Source organism: Morus notabilis, unplaced genomic scaffold, assembly GCF_000414095.1.
Source record: "Morus notabilis unplaced genomic scaffold, ASM41409v2 Scaffold248, whole genome shotgun sequence".
In the NCBI taxonomy this organism is placed as follows: domain Eukaryota; kingdom Viridiplantae; phylum Streptophyta; class Magnoliopsida; order Rosales; family Moraceae; genus Morus; species Morus notabilis.
In genome coordinates this window covers 561278-581583 of record NW_010374042.1, presented here as the reverse complement: position 1 = coordinate 581583, position 20306 = coordinate 561278, and the positions used below count along the sequence as shown (strand labels likewise).

Sequence of the window (20306 nt, the reverse complement as noted above, 5' to 3'; positions counted from 1 at the left end):
ACCAAGCCCGAACTGCCCGACCCGAAAATTGCCCGAAAATTGGGTGTGCCCGAATTGCCCGACCCGAAGCCCGAATTTTGGAATTTTGCCCGAATTTTTCGCGCCTGCCCGACTTGCCCGACCCGCCCGAGGTGCCCGAATTACCCGAATACCCGAAAACGGCTAGGTTTTTGAATTTTTACCCGAATTCGGCCCGAAAACCCGAGTTGCCCGAACTGCCCGAACTGCCCGATTTGCCCGAAAACGGCTAGTTTTTTGAAATTCGGGTTCGGGCCCGGGCAGCCCGGATTTGACATGTCCCCCCTTGCCCGCCGCCGTCTAACCACCGGATACCGCCATCCGCCGGGATTTTTTTGCATTTTTCCGACCAAGCCCGAACTGCCCGACCCGAAAATTGCCCGAAAATTGGGTGTGCCCGAATTGCCCGACCCGAAGCCCGAATTTTTTCGGGCTCGGGCGGGCGGCCCCAAAATCTCGGGCGGGTCGGGGTCGGGCTCGGGCAAATCCTCGGGCTTTTCGGGCGGTCGCGGGCGGCCCGTCCAAAGTTTCAGCACTAGTCTCAATGGTAGAATTTGAGGCTTTAGAGTGAACACAGATTTTTTGTTTCTTTTTTTTTTTTTTAATTATTGTAAAGACGTGTGGATCATTTTTCACAAAACACATAATATGATGGATATCAATTTTTTGATGTTTTACGATTTAAATCACAACTCAAATTTTTATTATAGTATTTTGATTTATAAAATTTTAAATTTAACTTTTTTATTATAAATTTATTTTTCAATTCTAGCTCTCAATTCAAACTCTGCTTTTATTTGAAAAGTCTTCATCAAATTTTAACAGTAAAAGAAAAAAAAAAAAACACTTCTTTCATATTTAGAACTGTACCATGCTGATAAAATGTCTTATATAATATTATAATAGAACTTTTCCCTCTGCGCATGTCATTTAACTCGAGTTTTCCTCAAAGCAAAATTTGAAAAAGTATTATATACCAAAGGAAAACATAATAAGAAAATTATATGATAGGGTACGAAAAACTACCTTAATAATAAGATATTATTTTCAGCCAGCAAAATTTTAACATGTTTTGTTAATTTTACATGTTTTAAAATTATTTTTATCAAACTTAAACTTGTTTGGCATTGCATTTATTGTACTTTTATTCAACAGAAAAATAAGAAGTAATAGTTATGACTTTTTCAATAAGCGTTTAGAAATTTAAATTTTCAAAAAAGTTTAATGCGATTAAAATTGTATTTTAATTTATTAATAAACAAGAAAAATGCATAAAAGTAGAAGTTATGAATGTTGATGGATTGTTTAAATGTTAGATTGATTTCAAATTTATAAGAATTACTTTTAAGATAGTGGTTTAAAATAACTGCAGTTAAATTATTTCATATTTTTAATATCCTTTTCAACAACGAGAAACTGTTATATTTAGGGCTTGTTCATTTATATTTTTTGACTTAGGTGACTTGAGTTCAGATTTTGATTTAAGTTAAGGTATATTTGAATATGGTTTGAGTTGAGACTCTATTTTGAATTTGTCTTTGGATGTGCACATTTTGAATTATAGTTTGAATTGAGAATCTATTTGAGTTTGTGTTTGGATGAGTCAAAACTTAAATTTGTATTTGAATAGTATTTTAATAAAAACTCAATGGTGACGAAAAATTTTAATAAGATATATGGGTGGTGTTTTATTCATCTCTTCGTTGTAAACGCATAAAAAATCATTTTAATCAGAATTAAAATGAAAAAGTTATGGTGTTTTTAAAAATAAAAAAGTATTATTCATTAATATAAATTTGAGTTTAAAAATTTAAGTTAAAGAATAAATTTAAACTCAAATTTTAAACTTAAATTTAAATTTTACAAAAATATAAATTTAAATAAAAATAATTTGAGTTTAATCAACAAACTCTCTTTTCTAGTTGTGAGTAGGGCTGGCAATTTTTGACACGACACGATGAAATGACACGAAAACGACACGAGATAAATGGGTTTGGACCGCACGATTATTAATTGGGCCGTTAACGGGCTGGCACGAATAACACGAAAATAAACGGGCTAGATTCGTGCCAGCCCGTTTAACACGCTTAACTCGTTTAATTATACGGGCCATTATCATGCCGACACGGCCCGACCCGTTTATTAAGGTCATATACATATTTTTTAAGAGAAAACCCTAAGTTCTCTCTCTCATTCTCTCACACCCGCCTCACTCCTCACGCCCGCCTCAGTCCTCACCCACCGTTTCCATCTCCTCAGGGCTACATCGATTTGAGCAAGCGTAGGGTTTCGGAAGAGGATATTCAGGCATGCGAGGAGAGGTACAACAAGAGCAAGCTCGTTCACTCGATTATGCGCCATGTTGCTGAGATGATGGGCATCGACTTAGAGGTATTTAGTTTTTGAATCTTTGCTGCTATTCTATGCATAATTTGGATTTTTAGGTTTGGCTGTGTATTTGGAGATTTATGCGTGCTGACGAATTTCTCTGTTCAATAGCAAGAATAATGCATGTATAAAGTATTGCATAAGTAATTAAAGAATAGTTTATAGTATTGCATTGCGTATTTAGGTTTTAGAATGTTGAGGAATTTGGTTAATATTATTGGAGAGGAGTGTGGGATTTCCGGCTTGGTTGCTCGGAGAATTTGGAGAAAACTCAGATGGATATTGGTTTATATTGCTTTAATAGCAAGAATGTATGTGTTGAATAAGAAATTTATGGAAAGTTTATAGGATTACTTTAGGTATTTGAAGTTTTAGAATGTTGAGGAATTTGGTTAATTTTATTGGAGAGGAACGTGATGGGATTTTCGGCTTGCTCAAAGAATTATAGGGGAAATTCAGGTGGATATGGTCCTCAAATCAGCATGCATAGATTGCTAGAATGTATTTATTAGAGTAGGAATTTAAGATCACTTTGTGGGGTTTCTTTCGAAGCATGTATACATGATAAGGAAGAGAGAGTTTATTACCGCAGGATAGTTCTTATCAAACTTGTGAATTTTCTTCTTCTTTGTAACTTGTTTATGTTTAACTTCTAATAACTATAGAGGTTCTCTCCTATCCAATTGGATTTGCATTATTAGAATTCCTTGTTGTTGAATTAGTTTTATGCCTGCGTTAATGGCAATGCCACGTGATATGTGTGGGTATTAGAATGCCACGTGAAAGTTAGCATTTGCTTCAAGTTCGGTAAGTTAATGATTGATGATTTGATTGATATGAATGTGATTTGGTTAGCTAGACGAATTTCACTTACTTCTGAGGATCACGTGTAGGTTCGTGAGGCTTTACATTGAAAGACTTCAAGAATTAACGTGATTGGTTTTTCAGATCAACTTTTTAACAGTAAATATTGTAGAAATTGTTGCAACAAGTTTCTGTAAGAAGTTGAGTACAACATTTTGCACTAAAGTCATTTGACAGCTGTTTTAGAAGGTCGCTTGCTTATTTGCAGCATGCCTTTTGTATCAGTTTTTCTGAGTGTGAGATCAGGGAGTGCAATTATAATTTCATTAATTCTTCAGGAGGAGGGTATATAGTTTTTCAGGAGAGAAATTTTGTTGAGGAGGGTGTATGCATGTGTGTGTTTGATATTTGGATATTTTAATGTGTGTTAGCTATTATGCATGATTTTAACTATAAGTGATATTAAGTAGTCAATTAATATAGTTTTGAATACAATATAAAATTCCACTATTTTTGCTAGTTGCGTCATAAACGGGTCATAAACGTGTTTTTTTCGTGTCGGCCCGTCACGGCACGTTTAGTAATCGTGTTCGCGTGTCGTGTCGTGTTAACCGTGTTATTAGCGTTTCGTATTCGTGTTTGGATTTTTGACACGTTTATTAATCGTGTCGTGTTCGTGCTCACTATAATCGTGTCGTGCCGTAATCGTGTCGGCCCGAACACGACCCGCGAACACGAATTGCCAACCCTAGTTGTGAGACTTCAGAAACACATACCGCGTATAAAGACCTCTTTATGGTAGAAAGCTCCAATAATAACAGGAATTTTTTTTAAAAAAATTTTTTTTTTTTTTTTTTTTTTTTTTTTTTTTTTTTTTTTGCAAGGAAAGAAAAACACAAATAGAACTTCTACTATTAACACCGCATTGATGATAGTTCTTTTTTTTTTGCTAATCAATAATTATTTATAGTTCAACAACAACGTCTAGGATATGGGTGGCAATTCGTGTTACGTGTTGTGTTTGTATCGTGTTTTAATCATTTTTTTTAAATTTGTAGTCAATCCGAACACGACCCGTGATACGAAGTTTTTTAAAAACCGTAATACGAACACGACACGACCACTTTACGAGTTGACACGACACGACTTGAAATGACCCGTGGCATGAAATTGACCCGTGAATCCGAAATTGACACGAAAATTGTATACTTTTATTTAGTTTTTTACATATTAGAAATAACTTGAAATTCATAACACACTAAATTACAATAACATCCATTGAAATTAAGCAAATAATAGTATAAGATTTTGAGTATAACTATCATTATATCACAAGTTCATAATAAAATTTAAAATATGAAATGAAAAATATATGTATTTTTTAGTTTTTTACGAGTTTCGTATCGTATTCGGGATAGGCGGGTCCAACTCAAAATTGACCAATGTTTTTCATGTTAATTTCATGTCGATCCGATTCTAACCTGAATATCTTTTTTCTTAACCCTAACTCGTAAAATTTATGTCATTTTTGAGTCGGATCGTGACCCATATTACCAGTCCTAATCAGGATGCTTCACTTCTCTTTTTTTTTTCCCCGCATAATAATAAAATAAAAAATAATCACATATCCATATGGTAAACGACACCTTGCACGAGACTCGTCAGTTGTATATTCGTAGGGCCCACGTAAAGATAAAAAATTGAGCCTACAAAAGGGGCGTTCCCTCCCCTCTTTCCCCATCGGTCTTCACCAGTCATCACACCTTGGACTTCTCTCTCTCTTGCTTATCCCTCTCTCTCTCTTGCTCTCTTCCTCTGAGGTATTTCCTCTAGAAGCTTGAACACCAAACACGCTTATTATTATTTTTTTTTCCCCTGGTTGAGTGGGTTTTGTTCTGTTTTCCACATTATTTGGTTATTTGAGCACTAAACTAAACTCACCTTTAAATACGACATTTGACGGTTTGTTTTTTCAGTAGAAGAAAAAAAAAGAGAGAAAAAAATGGGCTCTCAGTTTCAACGTCGGACAACGCTGTGTCTGGGTGTTCTGCTCGTAATGGTCTCCGGAACAATGGGAGCTGCGCCGAAGAAGCCAGTGGATGTGCCATTTGGCAGAAACTATCTGCCCACATGGGCTTTTGATCATATTAAGTACTACAATGGAGGCTCAAATATTGACCTCGTCTTGGACAAATACACTGGTAATTATTATTCGGCTCCAATCGCAGTACTACTTTATAGTTACTCTATTATTGGTCGTTTTTTGTTAACACTATTTTTATTTTTTTGAGCTCAAAAGGTACTGGTTTCCAATCCAAAGGCTCATACTTGTTCGGCCACTTCAGTATGCAAATAAAGCTGGTCCCCGGTGACTCCGCCGGCACAGTCACTGCCTTCTACGTGAGTGTTTTTTTTCCCTAATTTGCCACAAAAAAAAAAAAAAGGAATTAAAACAAAAGAGAACAAAGAAATGATTTTGTTCTGTTTTTCTTTTGTTTTTTTTTTTTGGTGGATGTTTTGCAGCTATCTTCTCAAAACTCGGAGCATGATGAAATAGATTTCGAGTTCTTGGGGAACAGGACAGGGCAGCCCTACATTTTGCAGACAAATGTGTTTACCGGAGGAAAAGGAGACAGAGAACAGAGGATTTATCTTTGGTTTGATCCCACCAAAGCTTTCCACTCTTACTCTGTACTCTGGAACCTCTATATGATTGTGTAAGTTTCCTTCTTCTCATGCTTCTATCAATTTATCACCTTTGTTTGTTTGATTTTTTGTTTTTTTGAACTCATGGGAAGTGGATCGTTGGACCTCGTTGTAGATTTCTAGTAATCTATGATTAGCTTTTTGAGTGTTCCAATCCTTGGAGATCTTTGATTTGCTCTAATGTTTTATCTTTTTGTTGTACTAAAGAGAGAGAAAAAGACATTTTGAAAAGGAAGGTGGGGTGGTATGACTTAATGAGCATGGTTGGTGGGTATCCACCGCGTCACTTTTAGAGGTTGTTTGGTTGATGTTTGGTTGGAAGATTCGTCTCTGATTTGAATTATGATTCGTGATTCGTTACAGTATTTTTTCTTATAAAAAATACACATAAATAAAAAATAATTTTAATCACATGGTTTTAATTTATGAACCAAACATCTCCTTAATTTGTAATTTGATCTTTTTGTTAATTGATACTTATGGTTCTTTCTTTTTAATTTAGATGGGTTGAGATGTGATATTTTTTTAAAATTTAGTTTTTTTAATTTGTAATATGATATTTTTGAGAGTTTTTAATTGTAAAAATTTAAAATTTAAAATTTAATTCGGTAAAATGAATTAAGCATTAGTGATTGTTAAGTATAAAAATTTAAATTATGGCTTGAATTATGATTCATAATTTATTAAAATATCTTTTTAAAATATAAATAAATTGAAAAAATTTTAAATTATGATTATGAATTTGTGAGCTAAACGTCCACTTAATTTAACAATTTGGCTAAAAATACCATTAAGGAAAGAATGGTTCTTGTGTGGGGCATTTGATTATTGGAGCCGACAAAGCTTGGAAGCAAAATCATTGGAATAGGAGTTTCACTTTTTTTCTTTTTGAATTTGAGGCATCTTTTGTCCTGTTTATATTATTGTTTATACTAGTATATAAGCAGCCAAAAAACCATAGGATATCTTTTGGATTATATCGTAGATCATAGATCATAGATAGTGGGTGACAATTGACATCCCAGATATGAATGTGATATGACTATTTTACCCATTATATTTATATATATTTTTTTAGTTTTTTTAAATGACAAAATGAATTGATATAATAATATTTGGCATATTATTGGCATTGGGGAACGAGAGCAGATTCTTTGTGGACGATGTGCCAATCAGGGTGTTCAAGAACTGCAAAGACTTGGGGGTGAAATTCCCATTCAATCAGCCGATGAAGATATACTCGAGCCTTTGGAACGCCGACGATTGGGCCACGAGAGGTGGGCTTGAGAAGACGGACTGGTCTAAGGCCCCATTCATCGCCTCCTACAAGAGCTTCCACGTCGACGGCTGTGAATCGTCGGTCAACGCCAAGTACTGTGCAACCCAAGGCAAGAGGTGGTGGGACCAGAAGGAATTCCAAGATCTGGACGGCTATCAATGGAGGAGGCTCAGGTGGGTCCGCGAAAGATGGACCATCTACAACTACTGCACTGATCGTGTTAGATACCCCAGCATTTCCCCGGAGTGCAGGCGTGACCGTGACATCTAATTTCCAAAACCACCTCATCACATCTTCTTAATTACCATATTAATTGTTTTTTATGAGCTCTTTGGCCTCTCAACTAAAAGAAAATTTCATTTTCACCCCAAAAATCAATCAACCATTACCAAACCAACCCTTCATCATTTATTAAAGTTGAGGCCGATTCAGAGCGAGTGGTTTAATTCATGGTTTAATTCCTTTCTTGCATTGCTGTCCTGATTGCCAATATTCATTTTCTTCTTTCTTTTGATGGAGTCATTATTATTATGAAATATGCACCACTCTGCTCCTCTACAGTGGCTTTGTATTTGTCCAAAGTGTTGCTTATAATAATAATAATATATGCAGTTTTACCGTTGTTGTTTCTATTATTGATGGTGGTCATGTAATTCTCAAATCATATATTTATAAAAGTTAGTTAACCGTTTATGTATACTAATATCGTCTCTTGTGCCTTTTTATCTTTCTTAAAACTTTTTTAAAATAATAATGAATTGCCATATAAACGTTAAACTCGATCATTTAGCGGAGAATCTTCTTACAATAGACTGTTAAATTTATAGTCACATCATAACTGTGTATAGTTTATCAAACTTGATAAAAATTTACCGTTTACAATGATACATAACGATAGAATTTTTTTCCCTAACCAAGAAATGACAAAGTACTAAAGATGTGAAAAAGTTGTTAAGCTTTTTAATAAATTTATCAATTGAGGATTTGATTGGTTGACAAAGAAAAAAGACCTATTATTCTTAAATGAATAATCTTACTGCATATGTGCACTGTGCACCGCCACCAATGAATGGCTCTTCACGTGATCACGTGCTTACATCTAAATCTGTTAAAGTTCACTATTAAAGGGAAGAAAATAACCCATCTAACTTTAATTTTTATTTATTTATTGCAATTATGGAGACCACACGTCCACAAACAGTTTCTTGAAATCTACGTCCACTTTATGACTTTACTCTTTGGATGAGGAAAGAAATTATTATTGATGATAAGTTACGTGTGTGATGTTTTTTTTTTTTTTTTTTTTTTTTTTTTTCCTTAGATTTGTTTACTTAAAATCATGGGACATAAATAAATAAATTATAAAAGTATAAAAGCAGAAATTAAAATTTCAATACTCTTACGTGAATTAAATTCAATAATAATAATAATAATAATAATAATAAAAACTACTATATATTTTATGTACAGAAGATAGGCCTCTATAAAAAGAGGTAACTCCAAAATTCTCTATCATCCCAAATAGTTGAACTTTGGGGTGATAAACCTCGTGTTGTCAACAAATGATGTTAGCCTTCATGTTCTGACCCCGAATACGCTAAGCTGAAAAAGATTAAAACATCCGTTAATTTTAAAACAGAAAAATAGAGTAATTCTATTTATTGATAGTCTGGTTGAGTCAGAATTAGAGATCGGGTTAGGTCTTACGTCCCATCAACGTAGGACCATTATTCTACTAATCTTGACTCAACTAGAGATGACCGACATTTATCAAATAAAATATTTATAGGAAAGACAATGACTAAGATTATAATGGTTAAGTACAATGTTATTGTGAGGTTGCCGCCAATAGAATCCTTGGAGGAGAATTGGGATCAAGTTGCAGGCGACAAGAACAAAAATGAGGAGAGCATGCTTCCCCATCCACTCGAGCAACATTCCCACACGCCTGTATCTCCACATGTCCACCTGCCCATTTACAAAATTCAAAATCAAGCTTTTCAGTTTACAACATAATTAAGTTAATCAGTGATTTAATTCGTTATTAGGGTATGAGTTAAAGGTGGATATGTCCGAACCATCAAGTAAATAGCAACAAAGACGACGCCCGCAGCACCAGCCGAGACGCACATGTAACTAAATGTGTAGAGAGCCTTGTTCACATGCATACCTACAAATGTAACACAACCATCAATGTTTTCTTTTCGTCATATATATATATATATATATATATATATAAAACTACATGTCCTTAGTAAAGGACTGTTCTATAATATAAACTGTAATTTTAAAATATACAACAATTGTCATATAAAATAAAACAAATGTCATGATACATATCTAACTCTGTATGTTATATGTAGAACTTTGTAGAGGACCAGAGCACTTGACTATATAATTATACTCAAAATCACTTACCAAACCAATCCAAGGCAAAGCCCAACACTAAAAGAGAAGAGGACGGTATTAACCAATGAAGGATTCTATTCCTATGGTCCTGCACCACAAGATCATAATTAGAATTAAGAAGTCGCCAAATCAAGATTTTTCATTGCAATTAAAATGAAAGCAAAATTCAACATGTGACATGGATGAGTAATTTTTATATATTATCACCTTAAAATGGACAATGATGTGCCCATAGTGCAGGCCGACCAAGCAGGTAACAATGGCCATCAACGAACTACAACCGCGTTAAAATAATCAACGTCAGCAGGAGGATTAAACAAAAAAAAAAAAAAAAAAAAAAAAAAAAAAAAAAAAAAAAAAAACTGCAATTATAATGGCAGTACGCACCTTAAAATTCCTTCAGGGTCAAAAGGGGCTTGGCACCAAGAAGGAGAATCAGGAGGCAGGGGTCCATAATCTGGGGAGTTAATGCTGCATTGCTGTAAATGACACACAATAAAGCGATTCAGTTATATATAATTGTTATTATATATATATATATATATATATATAGACTAATAATCGGTTAAGGAGCCAGATAATGTTTTCATGAGTAGAGTAAAATAAAAAATGTAAAAAAGACTAGTGGGGAAATATAGTTATAACTCTATTATTTAACGAGAACACAATTATAATTTTTATTGAGTAGGGGTATAATAATAATTTTTCAAAAATTGACATGTAAAAATATTCACTATTCAAAAGAGGATACGTGCTTCCCACTTAATAGACATGATAATGATATTTTTCATGATTCTTTTTCTTTTCATCATAAACTTCATGAAATAGATATGTCAAGATTGTGTCTTATAAAAGTAAGCTTACAATTAGTTCTACTCTATTTATGTTGACAATGACAAGTATTATTTTTATAATATGTCGTGACATTGTACAAAGGAATTAACTTCTTTCTAAAAGGGAAGGAAAGTGACCTTTGTTCGTGCATAAACTGGTCTTCTATATAGGTGCTGAATACCAAATATTGTACGGTCAATCATTCCAACGGCATTACAAGCTGGTCCAGTGTCACCCCTTACTCCGCATTTAACCTTCCAAAACATGTATTTTTTAACACTCATCTAACATTTATCATGAGATTAAACAAAACTGGACCATGTATAAATGGGAGCTTACCAAAAATGTTTTAGGTTGAGAGAGAGAGGTTTCATGAATCGGAATTTGGTACTTCCAATCAGGAACGTATATGCCGTATAACAGTACAATATATACAATAGAAAGCATCGAAGCGACGGCCCTGCGAGAGAGAGAGTGAGAAGATTTTCCTATTTTTTTTTTTTTTTTTTTTTTTTTTTTTTTTTTTTTTTTTTTTTGGTCAGTTGGTAATAAAACAAAATAACACGTATTTCAATTTTCAAAGTGAAATGAGAAATTTTATTCTTACTTACCATTGAAATTTATAGTTCCTAAGCAAAGATGATCCTGAGTCAACATTAGAGTCACCCTTTAGCCAAATCTCACACAACGCTGCCACAAAATATGATATGGCAATTCTCTGAAAAATAATTAAGAAGAGTAAAAATATTAGGTAGTGAAAATACGGTCATAGTACTCTTGAATAAAACTATGAAGAAGAATACCTGTAGTATGCCCATCAATCTCATTTGAGAGATATCCACTCCAAAAGTTAGATCATTCACTCGATGGAAATAACCTCCTGAATTGGATAAGTCACAAACATTAATCCATTTTGTACACAATTTTGTCAACAACTTGTGGACATTTAGGTATAGTGGAAAAATAAAATGTACAAATGATTGAAGCAAGGGTAACATTATGAGAAGTACAAAGTAGAGCACCTTGCAGAACAAGGCCCAATACTAGAAGCTTCAGCGTTCGTAGCACTGCATTTTTTGTTGCAATGCCTTTGCATGGCAATTTCTGCACCAAAAACATATATTTTTATTTAGGTATCAAAATAAAACAAAACTAGAACTAGTCTCTAAGCAAACCACGTATTTGGGTTCCATGACATAATTATGCAAGAAAAGTTGAGGCGCTTAGTACCGAGTTAGCTTTGTAAGAGATATAATGGTCCCAAAAAGGAAGGTTTTAATGTTCAAAGCGACATTTTATCTCTTTACAAAGTCAGCTCTATACGGTACACAGTAGAATGGCTGGATAGTTATACAATCTCTAGATCTTAAAAAAAAAAAGAAAAATTAAGGTCGTGTTTGGAATTGATCCTGTTTTTATTTTTTTAACGTTTTTCGAGAAAGAAAAAAATACAATAAAGACAAAAAACTTAAATGAAAACGATTTTTTGGTTTAGTGTTTTTTTGTTTTCGTTTTCTCCTCTCTCGAGCAGAGAGAGAGAAAGAGAGACATTAATGGGTTTTTTTACACTGAAAACAATCTCTTGAAAAAACTACCAAACGCATTTTTAAAAATGGTTTCTGTCTGAATTGAAAACGTTTTCATTTTTCATTTTCATACAAAAAATAAAATCATTTTAGAACAAGTTTCAAACACACCCTAAAATTTTTTGGCATGCATATCGTCCTTGAAAAGATATAGAAGCACTTTAAAAAAAGCGGATGATGGGAAAGTAAATTGTTTGTTGCTGCAAATTGAAGAAATGAAAATGGTACCTTGTAGGCAAGTGAAAGGGAAACACCAACAATAAAGAGGAAAAATGGCATGACATAATCAGCAAGGGTTAGTCCATTCCAGGGCGAGTGGTTGATAGCAGGAAAGCTTCCACCAGCATTGTCCACCAGTATCATCAACTGTTTAGCACATGCATGAAACGAAAAGGGCTTGCGTCATATATTCAAATGCCATACATGGCTCATGTAATTAATGAAACTACTTAATAGCACCAAAACCATGTTTAATTACTTTAAAAAAAAAAACCATGTTTAATTGTAATAATGGAAGATGTCATAATTATCTCTCATGTAACCATCTCTTATGCTGATTTAACTTCTATGTCTATTTTTTAAGAAATGGAATGTGTTTATAAAAGTACAGCATTTGTGATATATATTACTGTTGTTATTATTATTGCAAAAACAAAAACATGGTACAATTTCTTAATGTACGAAAATAAATGGTAAATGTCAAGCTAGAGAAAAATACAAAAAAACTACAAAATTTACCCTAGTTCTACTTCATCTTCATTTTTTTCTTAAAAAATTTCGCTAGTAAATCATCGACGCTTTTCTAGTACCAATAACAAGCCACCAACGGTGGTGGTTGCATATTGGTAGCAATTAAGGACGCCTACCTTCTCATTCATAGCTCATGGTTCGAATTGTCGCGTCCTCACAAAAAGAGTTTCAATCTTACTCTGTTTGGTATGATGAAAAAGAGGAAGGAGACGGAAGTGGGGAGGGATTATTATGTGAAAATGATAAAATGGGTTGTTTGGTAGGAAAGAAGAGAAGAAAGAAAGGAAAATAGGGTAGATAAAAATTGTTATTGGACCCACCAATTTTTATCTCTCCAAACAATAGTTGGAAAATCAAAATTCGGACTAAAATAACTTCTTTTACCCTTATCTTAAAGCTAAAAATTGTTATTGCACTAGTAAGACTAGTTAATTTCTACTATAAATAATTGGGTGGAGACGTAATAATTAAGATAAAAAGAGTTACCCATAACAAGCTTATAATATTCATCCTAGTAATCTAGGAAATGAAACATTCACAATCACTACGGATCAATGAAAAGTGGGCTACACAGTTCACACATATATATGTACGTGTATATATATATATATATATATATATGCGTGTGTGAATCTAAAAATGCCAAGGTAAAAAGAGGTAAAAAAAGATTGAGATGTCGTCAAGCGTCAAGTGAAAAAGAGAGAGTGGATCGTTAAGCCTCTAGTGTTTGGTTACGTGGGTTATGGAGTTTTATTCTTTCTTTTCTTTTGGTTCAAGTTTACGAAAAGATTAGTATGCTTCGCATCGAATCCTGCACAGTACCGCCACCCGCACTCATCTCCAGCCTCCACATTCCACCAACTTTGTCTTTGCTTTGTCTGTTGCCCAATCAATCTAGACCACTGAACATATTATCCTCCATGTACGCGTGAAAATATCACAGCTATTTTTGTAAAAAAAAAACAGTTAATTTATTATTTAAAAAAACAAAGTATTCTTAAATTAAAACTTTTTATGTTGATGCTGATGATGATTTTTCTTAAAAAGATTTAACACTTTTAATATATCCGCTGAAATATTTTAAATTTTCTTAAAAGAAATAATTTAAGATTTAATTATTGATGATTTTATAAATATTGATATTTTTCTCCTTCTATTCATATATAATTTCCGTTGAATAAGCCAAAAGAAAATCTAGATTTTCATTAAAAAAAAAAAGAAAATCTAGATTTGAAAATTGACATTTTGAGATTACAATGTCCTGCAAAGGAAAATTTTCAAGGGGCAAAGAGACACTATAAGCAACTGTTGGGACAAAAATATTAAAAAAAAAAAAAAAAGCTGTTGGGACAAAAATCAGCAAATGATGGTTTTGCAAGTTATAAAGGTTTTTTTTTTTTTTTTTCCAATAGTTGCAGAGAAAATAAAAGGTGACCGACTAAAAGGGAATATACCTTTATTCCTCAACTGTTTATCTTATATTCCATTATATAATATATATATATATATATACACACATATATAAACTGTTTATCTTATATTCCTTTTTGGCGAATCACCTCCTCAATTAATCACGTTTTTAATTGAATTAAAAGCCACGAAAAAAAAAAAAACCGACGTTCAATTGATTCTTAAAAAAAAAAAAGCATGTTTTCTTCCCAAAAAATCTCAAAAATTTTTTTTTTGATTCAATCTGATTTTCTTTTAATTCAAAAATACTTTATTTTCGGTAAGAATATTCTTCTTCTTCAAAAAAAAAAAAAAAATCTCGATCTCTATCCATAAATAATATGGTCTTTTTATATATGACTAGCATTTGCATAAATGATATGGTTTATTTTACATCAATTTTGTTTCATTTTATATGCAGGGACTGGTGTGGGACTTGAAAAGGTTACTACCTTAATAATTATGTTAGATCGGATTTCAGTAGGTAAGGAAAAAAAAAAAGTACATTTTGGACCTTGAAAGATGCCTTAAGTTATGGGACTACTATGAATACTTCTACTCAATAAATAGTCAATACTAGCTAGAAAGAAAAAAAGAAAGAAAAAAATGAACAAGAAAAAGAAGAAGTCAATTCTCATCCTCCAATCAGCATCATCCTACGGCCCTACAAATGACATGCGTATATTATCTTTTTTTTTTTTTTTAACTATAGGAGAGTAAAAAATTCTTTTACTTAAAAAGCAACCACGTTCTTTATTGCGGATAAAACGCAGCCACGTTATTACTTAAATCTTTTTTTTTTTTCCGAGCCTTTTGTTTTAGTTGAATTACCTTTTTTGTTTTTTTTTTTGGAAGTGAATTGAAATACCTTTACACCATATTCTCAATTTAAAAAAAAAAAAAAAATAGTACCATTATTAGGTGAATTTAATATCAAAAATTAAAACTATATTATTGCTGACCAATCAACTGCTCACGTTCACACCTGTGACTGCAACCGCAAACTAATAAGCGCATGAATATGAATCGATTATGAACCCTAACCCATTCTTAGACCTAAAACAAACATCTACATATACGTATTTTACTATTTCTTTTTATGTTATATAAATTATATCTTGCAAAACTAAACATACAAAAAAAAAAAAAAGTTGAAAAGAAAAACGCAAAACAAAAACAGAGAAGAAAGGGGAATAAAGAAACGAATACCGCAACAGTGAGACCGCGAAAAACGTCGAGTGAAACAAGACGAGGTTGTCGTTGTTCTTGCTTTGCCGGGATTTGGAGACCCAATTCCAGATCACGGTGGCCTTGGCCGATCATGTTCATCGCCGCTTTTGTGGCCGTCCGGTCCGCCGTGATCACTCCTCGCCCACCACCCTCTTCGCCGCCATTCTCCTCGTGCCCTTTTACTGCCTCGTATTTCACTCCCATTCTTTACTCTTCTCTCTGCACTAGGGTCTGTGTGTGTGTCTCTCTCTCTCTATATATATAACAATCAATGTTATGTGAGTGTGTGTGTATATATATATATATATATATACATACACACATATATATATAAATTCATAATTGAAAATAATAAAAAGATGATAATTCAATTAACACGTACACTTGCTGTTTCTCCAAATCTGATCTCTGCCGCATAAAAAGATCAACACCTTGTTTTAGTATTAGAGGAAAATATGATCTTCTTCTTGTTAATGCTAATTGGGATTTCTGAAAAAGGAAAAAAGAAAAAAAGAAAACCTGTGTAGTTTGCACTTTGCTCCAATGCGGCTAGTATTGTATATTTATAGGAAAATTTGGAGAAGAGGAAAAGAGTCGTTGTTGTTTTAGAGGGGAAAAGAACAAGAAAACAGAGAACAGATGGGGAATGTCCGGTGTTTTCTATTGCCGTATTTACCCTATATATTAAACTGTCACTCTCTCTCCCTCTCTTCACACAGAGGGCAAAAAAAATAAAAAAACACTTCTGTCTCTGTAGGAGGATGGATGGTCCTATTGAGGATAATAGTATTTTAATTTTGGTTGGCAATCAAAGGAGATAGGACTCCCTAGTGCGAAGTCCTTCTGCTCCACTATTTAACCGCCTATTTATCACTGTTTTCCTTTTCTCAATAATTATAATAATAATAATTATAATTATAATGTTATTATTATTATTATTAATAAAGATAATAATAATGACAATAATAATGGTGATGATGATGGTCATGGTAATTAAAAAGTGATAATTTTTTAGGGTAAGAAAAAGAATTTTTATGAAGCGATTCTGTTTTAAATCATCAAATTTGATTAATTTTACGTATATATATATATATTTTTTTAATTTTATGTGATTTCGAGTAAATCTACAGTTTAGAAACCAACAACTACCAATAATTAAATAGACTTCAAAATTTATCTTTCTATTTGTAGTTGAATATAATTATGATTTAATATGGCTATTCAAAGCTATATCTTTCCAGTCGAATGTTTTTTTTTTTTTTTTTTTTTTTTTTTTTTTTAAATCTTATTATAAAGTTGAAAATTCTCCAAATAAATAAATTAAATGAAAAATAAAAAGTGCATAAACCCTACTTCATAACTCCTACGCCGTATTCATGTGAAGAATGCATGCGAGACGATACAACCACACCATCCACCACTATTTATTTTGTTGGCATTTTATTTTATTTTATTTATTTATTTATTTTCAGCTTTTTCTCTTGGCTATTATTCTATACATATGATGCTAAACCTAATACCACCACTTCACTTAACCACTTCCGTAGAGACGCATGCAAGCGCCTATGAGATCTATTGTTTGGCGTCTGCTAAATTGGAACAAACCAAAAACGCCAAAATTGCTCCTAATTAGGCGTTACACACTAACAAAATTGGTACCATATCAGAAAGCTATGAAACACGCCTACACCCAAAATCAAATGTAATTAAAATTTGTTATTGGAAAGGGATGTGGCAATCTTATAGATTCGGAGACCCACAACGTATTTTTTATAAAAAAAAAAAAAAAAAAAAAAAAAAAAAAAAAAAAAAAGGCAACTTGACGAATATGTATTTCCTTGTCTTTCCTTCCCCTTTTGCTCGACTTTATTGTTGGTTTTTTCTACTTTCCGAGTCCCCCTCCATTTATCTTTTAAAGTTTTGACGAGATTTTTGAGGTACGTTTTGGACGGCTTTGATTGAAAAAATATAAAAAAGATCGTTCTCTTAATACGTAGCGCTCATTTTTAACCGTTAAATCTAGTCAAAGTTATATCATATTAAAAAAATATGCATAACATAATATACAATTTTTGATACACATTTGACAATCGTTCTCTTAATACGTAGCGCTCATTTTTAACCGTTAAATCTAGTCAAAATTATATCAGATTAAAAAAATATGCATAACATAATATACAATTTTTGATACACATTTGACAAGTATAAATAAAACCCTTTGGATATTTCCTTCTTTTAGTACCTACCAGATAAATCTTCAAAAATATTTAGTATAAGATCAATATTTAAAAATATTGATTTCTGAGTAGTTATTTTATTATACGTTTTTAAAACTTAGATCTTAAGAGGCAGAGGCAGGGTAAAAGTTACTTATCAAAATCATAATCACCTTTTTTATTTCCTAAACTATCCCCGGTATTCTTGAAAAGGCGGCTCTTGGGCAAACTAGAGGGCAGCGCCTTATCATCTATTGCAGATATATCTCAGGGGCACATTAGTGCACAATTTTATTATTTATTTTCTGTTACCTTAAAAAAACAAAGGATTTGATGTTGTAATTGCTCTAATTCACGTCATCTGGCTACATTCTCTGCTGTCTTTTTATAAAATCAATAAAAGAATATAATAGTTAGTTTTTTTAACACGTTGTGAAAAAACTTCAAAGGTTAATTTTTATATATAGATTATGAAGTATAAATTCGTTCAAATTGAGAACAAATAAGTACAAATACGTTTAAAGAAAAAGAAGTACTAGTACATGTGAAAACGAATAATAGTTTACGGTGTACCAATTACACAAATGATGCTTTTTGTTTAGCATTCACTACATCTTACCATTTTAAGTGCATGATTAGCTGCTATTTCCGACCATATAGTTGACAATAATTAAAATATATGGACTCAAATCACATGTCTAATTGTTAGTATCTAATCAATCACATTATGTCACGTTATTTAATAGATCTAAACTTTAAAGCATGTAAAAAGTTAATTACAAGGAATTTAAAATGTTTTAAAAGATATGTCATAATTAAATTGTTTAGATAGAAATTAAAATTGGACAGATGATTTAAATTTGAAAAATAAGATGATATTTGTACAAAGGGGAACCTTTTGATGATAAGATGAATATGTGTGCATTTCAATAAAGTACAAGAGATATTTTGCCAAATTCAACACTAATTAGCAACTTATAAGCCGCTTTTTCCTCTCTTTGGTATACTTAATTTAAAACTCAAAACTATCCAAATGCAAACAAATACACATGTTATAGTTGATCCATTACTCCCGACCAAAGGCTCCCTTGGTGGATGCATCTTTTTATCCCTTTCCTTTTTGTGTTTTTTATGCCTTATTTTGTTCAAACTTCAAAGGTAGCGTACGTATTAGTGCCTCAACGATAGTAAATTTAGCCGAAAAGCAAAGAGAAGAAAAAGAAAGAAATATAAAACGAACAATAAAAACCATAAAAGATAAAGCCGACAAAAGCACAGGGAAAAAATGTTTTAAGTAATTCAATTACTTTGGAGCTCCAAAAGCATAATTACATGAATATATTCCAATTTTAAGTAGCTCTTCTCCTAGTGCCTAGTAGTAGTGGGTTTTCAGCAATTTTAGAGAGACAAACACTTGGATTGGAAAAGACTAGTGAGCAGCATCCCTACGCGTGTTTAGGAATTAGGTGCAAAACATTAATGTGAATTATAAGCTGTTTGAGTTGAGGCTGACTGAAATCCAACTTATAGAGAGAGATAGGAATATTAAAGACAGCAAATATCTCCCACCGAAAGGGGTGAGACTAAGATTATTAGGATTTATGAAACGTTGCACTCTATTTCATCATCACGTGTTAAATTATAACCCCTAGAACTTTTGAAAGAATTCAAATCCTACACAATTCATCAAATGAACACTTGACTAAAAAGTTTGATAACATGAATGTCACGTACCAAAATGTATAATAATTGTATCCCATAATATCACATATGTGTCAATTATGATTCTATGTACGTACGTGACAAACTACATTACTAAAATAAAAATGATAAATTAGTATTTTTCTCCCATCAATATGTCGATTTTAGTACTTTTCTAATTTTCTTTCAAACGAAATGAAAATGGCTGCAAATAATTTTACTATAATCTCTTATGATCTCACAATCAACAACAATGCTCGCTCTCTTGTGATCAAGATCGACAAAATTAGACAACTTTCCCCCCACTAGTTACTATCTATCTATCTCATTAATCTACCTGTTTCTTTTTGTGAAGTGAAGTGAAAACTACATATATGTATATCATATATCTATTTATTTAGGGGACTAATTCTCCTATTGAGATATTAAGACAAGTTAACCTGATCTCATCCCAATATTTTATATAATTTTAATCATGGTATTAGGTTCATAAAAGTACATAAATATATATATATATATATATGTATGTATGTATGGTGTCTTTTTTTTTTCTTGCGCTTCTAACCCCATAAAATAAAAAGTTAATTACAAGGAATTTAAAATGTTTTAAAAGATATGTCATAATTAAATTGTTTAGATAGAAATTAAAATTGGACAGATGATTTAAATTTGAAAAATAAGATGATATTTGTACAAAGGGGAACCTTTTGATGATAAGATGAATATGTGTGCATTTCAATAAAGTACAAGAGATATTTTGCCAAATTCAACACTAATTAGCAACTTATAAGCCGCTTTTTCCTCTCTTTGGTATACTTAATTTAAAACTCAAAACTATCCAAATGCAAACAAATACACATGTTATAGTTGATCCATTACTCCCGACCAAAGGCTCCCTTGGTGGATGCATCTTTTTATCCCTTTCCTTTTTGTGTT

At 32.4% G+C, this 20306-nt stretch overlaps 2 protein-coding genes across 3 annotated transcripts; one reads left to right on the top strand and one right to left on the bottom strand.

The window, feature by feature from the left end:
• Positions 1-4976: 4976 nt before the first annotated feature.
• Positions 4977-7892, top strand: LOC21404346 (probable xyloglucan endotransglucosylase/hydrolase protein B). Its single transcript, XM_010114668.2, has 5 exons — positions 4977-5030; positions 5187-5411; positions 5510-5610; positions 5734-5927; positions 7066-7892. The coding sequence occupies exons 2-5, from the start codon at positions 5213-5215 to the stop codon at positions 7463-7465; spliced, it is 894 nt and encodes a 297-aa protein (XP_010112970.1). The 5' UTR covers positions 4977-5030; positions 5187-5212; the 3' UTR covers positions 7466-7892.
• An 837-nt stretch (positions 7893-8729) lies between these two features.
• Positions 8730-16248, bottom strand: LOC21404345 (heparan-alpha-glucosaminide N-acetyltransferase). Of its 2 annotated transcripts, XM_024176431.1 has the most exons (14): positions 15836-16248; positions 15433-15706; positions 12253-12390; positions 11461-11542; positions 11242-11318; positions 11050-11156; positions 10778-10898; positions 10576-10692; positions 9992-10083; positions 9812-9878; positions 9614-9692; positions 9274-9365; positions 9020-9163; positions 8730-8797 (listed from the first exon to the last, which is right to left on the bottom strand). In XM_024176431.1, exons 2-14 carry the CDS (start codon positions 15655-15657, stop codon positions 8771-8773), a joined length of 1368 nt encoding a protein of 455 aa, XP_024032199.1. In that variant the 5' UTR covers positions 15658-15706; positions 15836-16248; the 3' UTR covers positions 8730-8770. The 2 variants fall into 2 exon arrangements, with proteins under 2 accessions (XP_024032199.1, XP_024032200.1); XM_024176432.1 differs by lacking the exons at positions 15433-15706; positions 15836-16248 and adding an exon at positions 12891-12931.
• Between the last annotated feature and the right edge of the window lie 4058 nt (positions 16249-20306).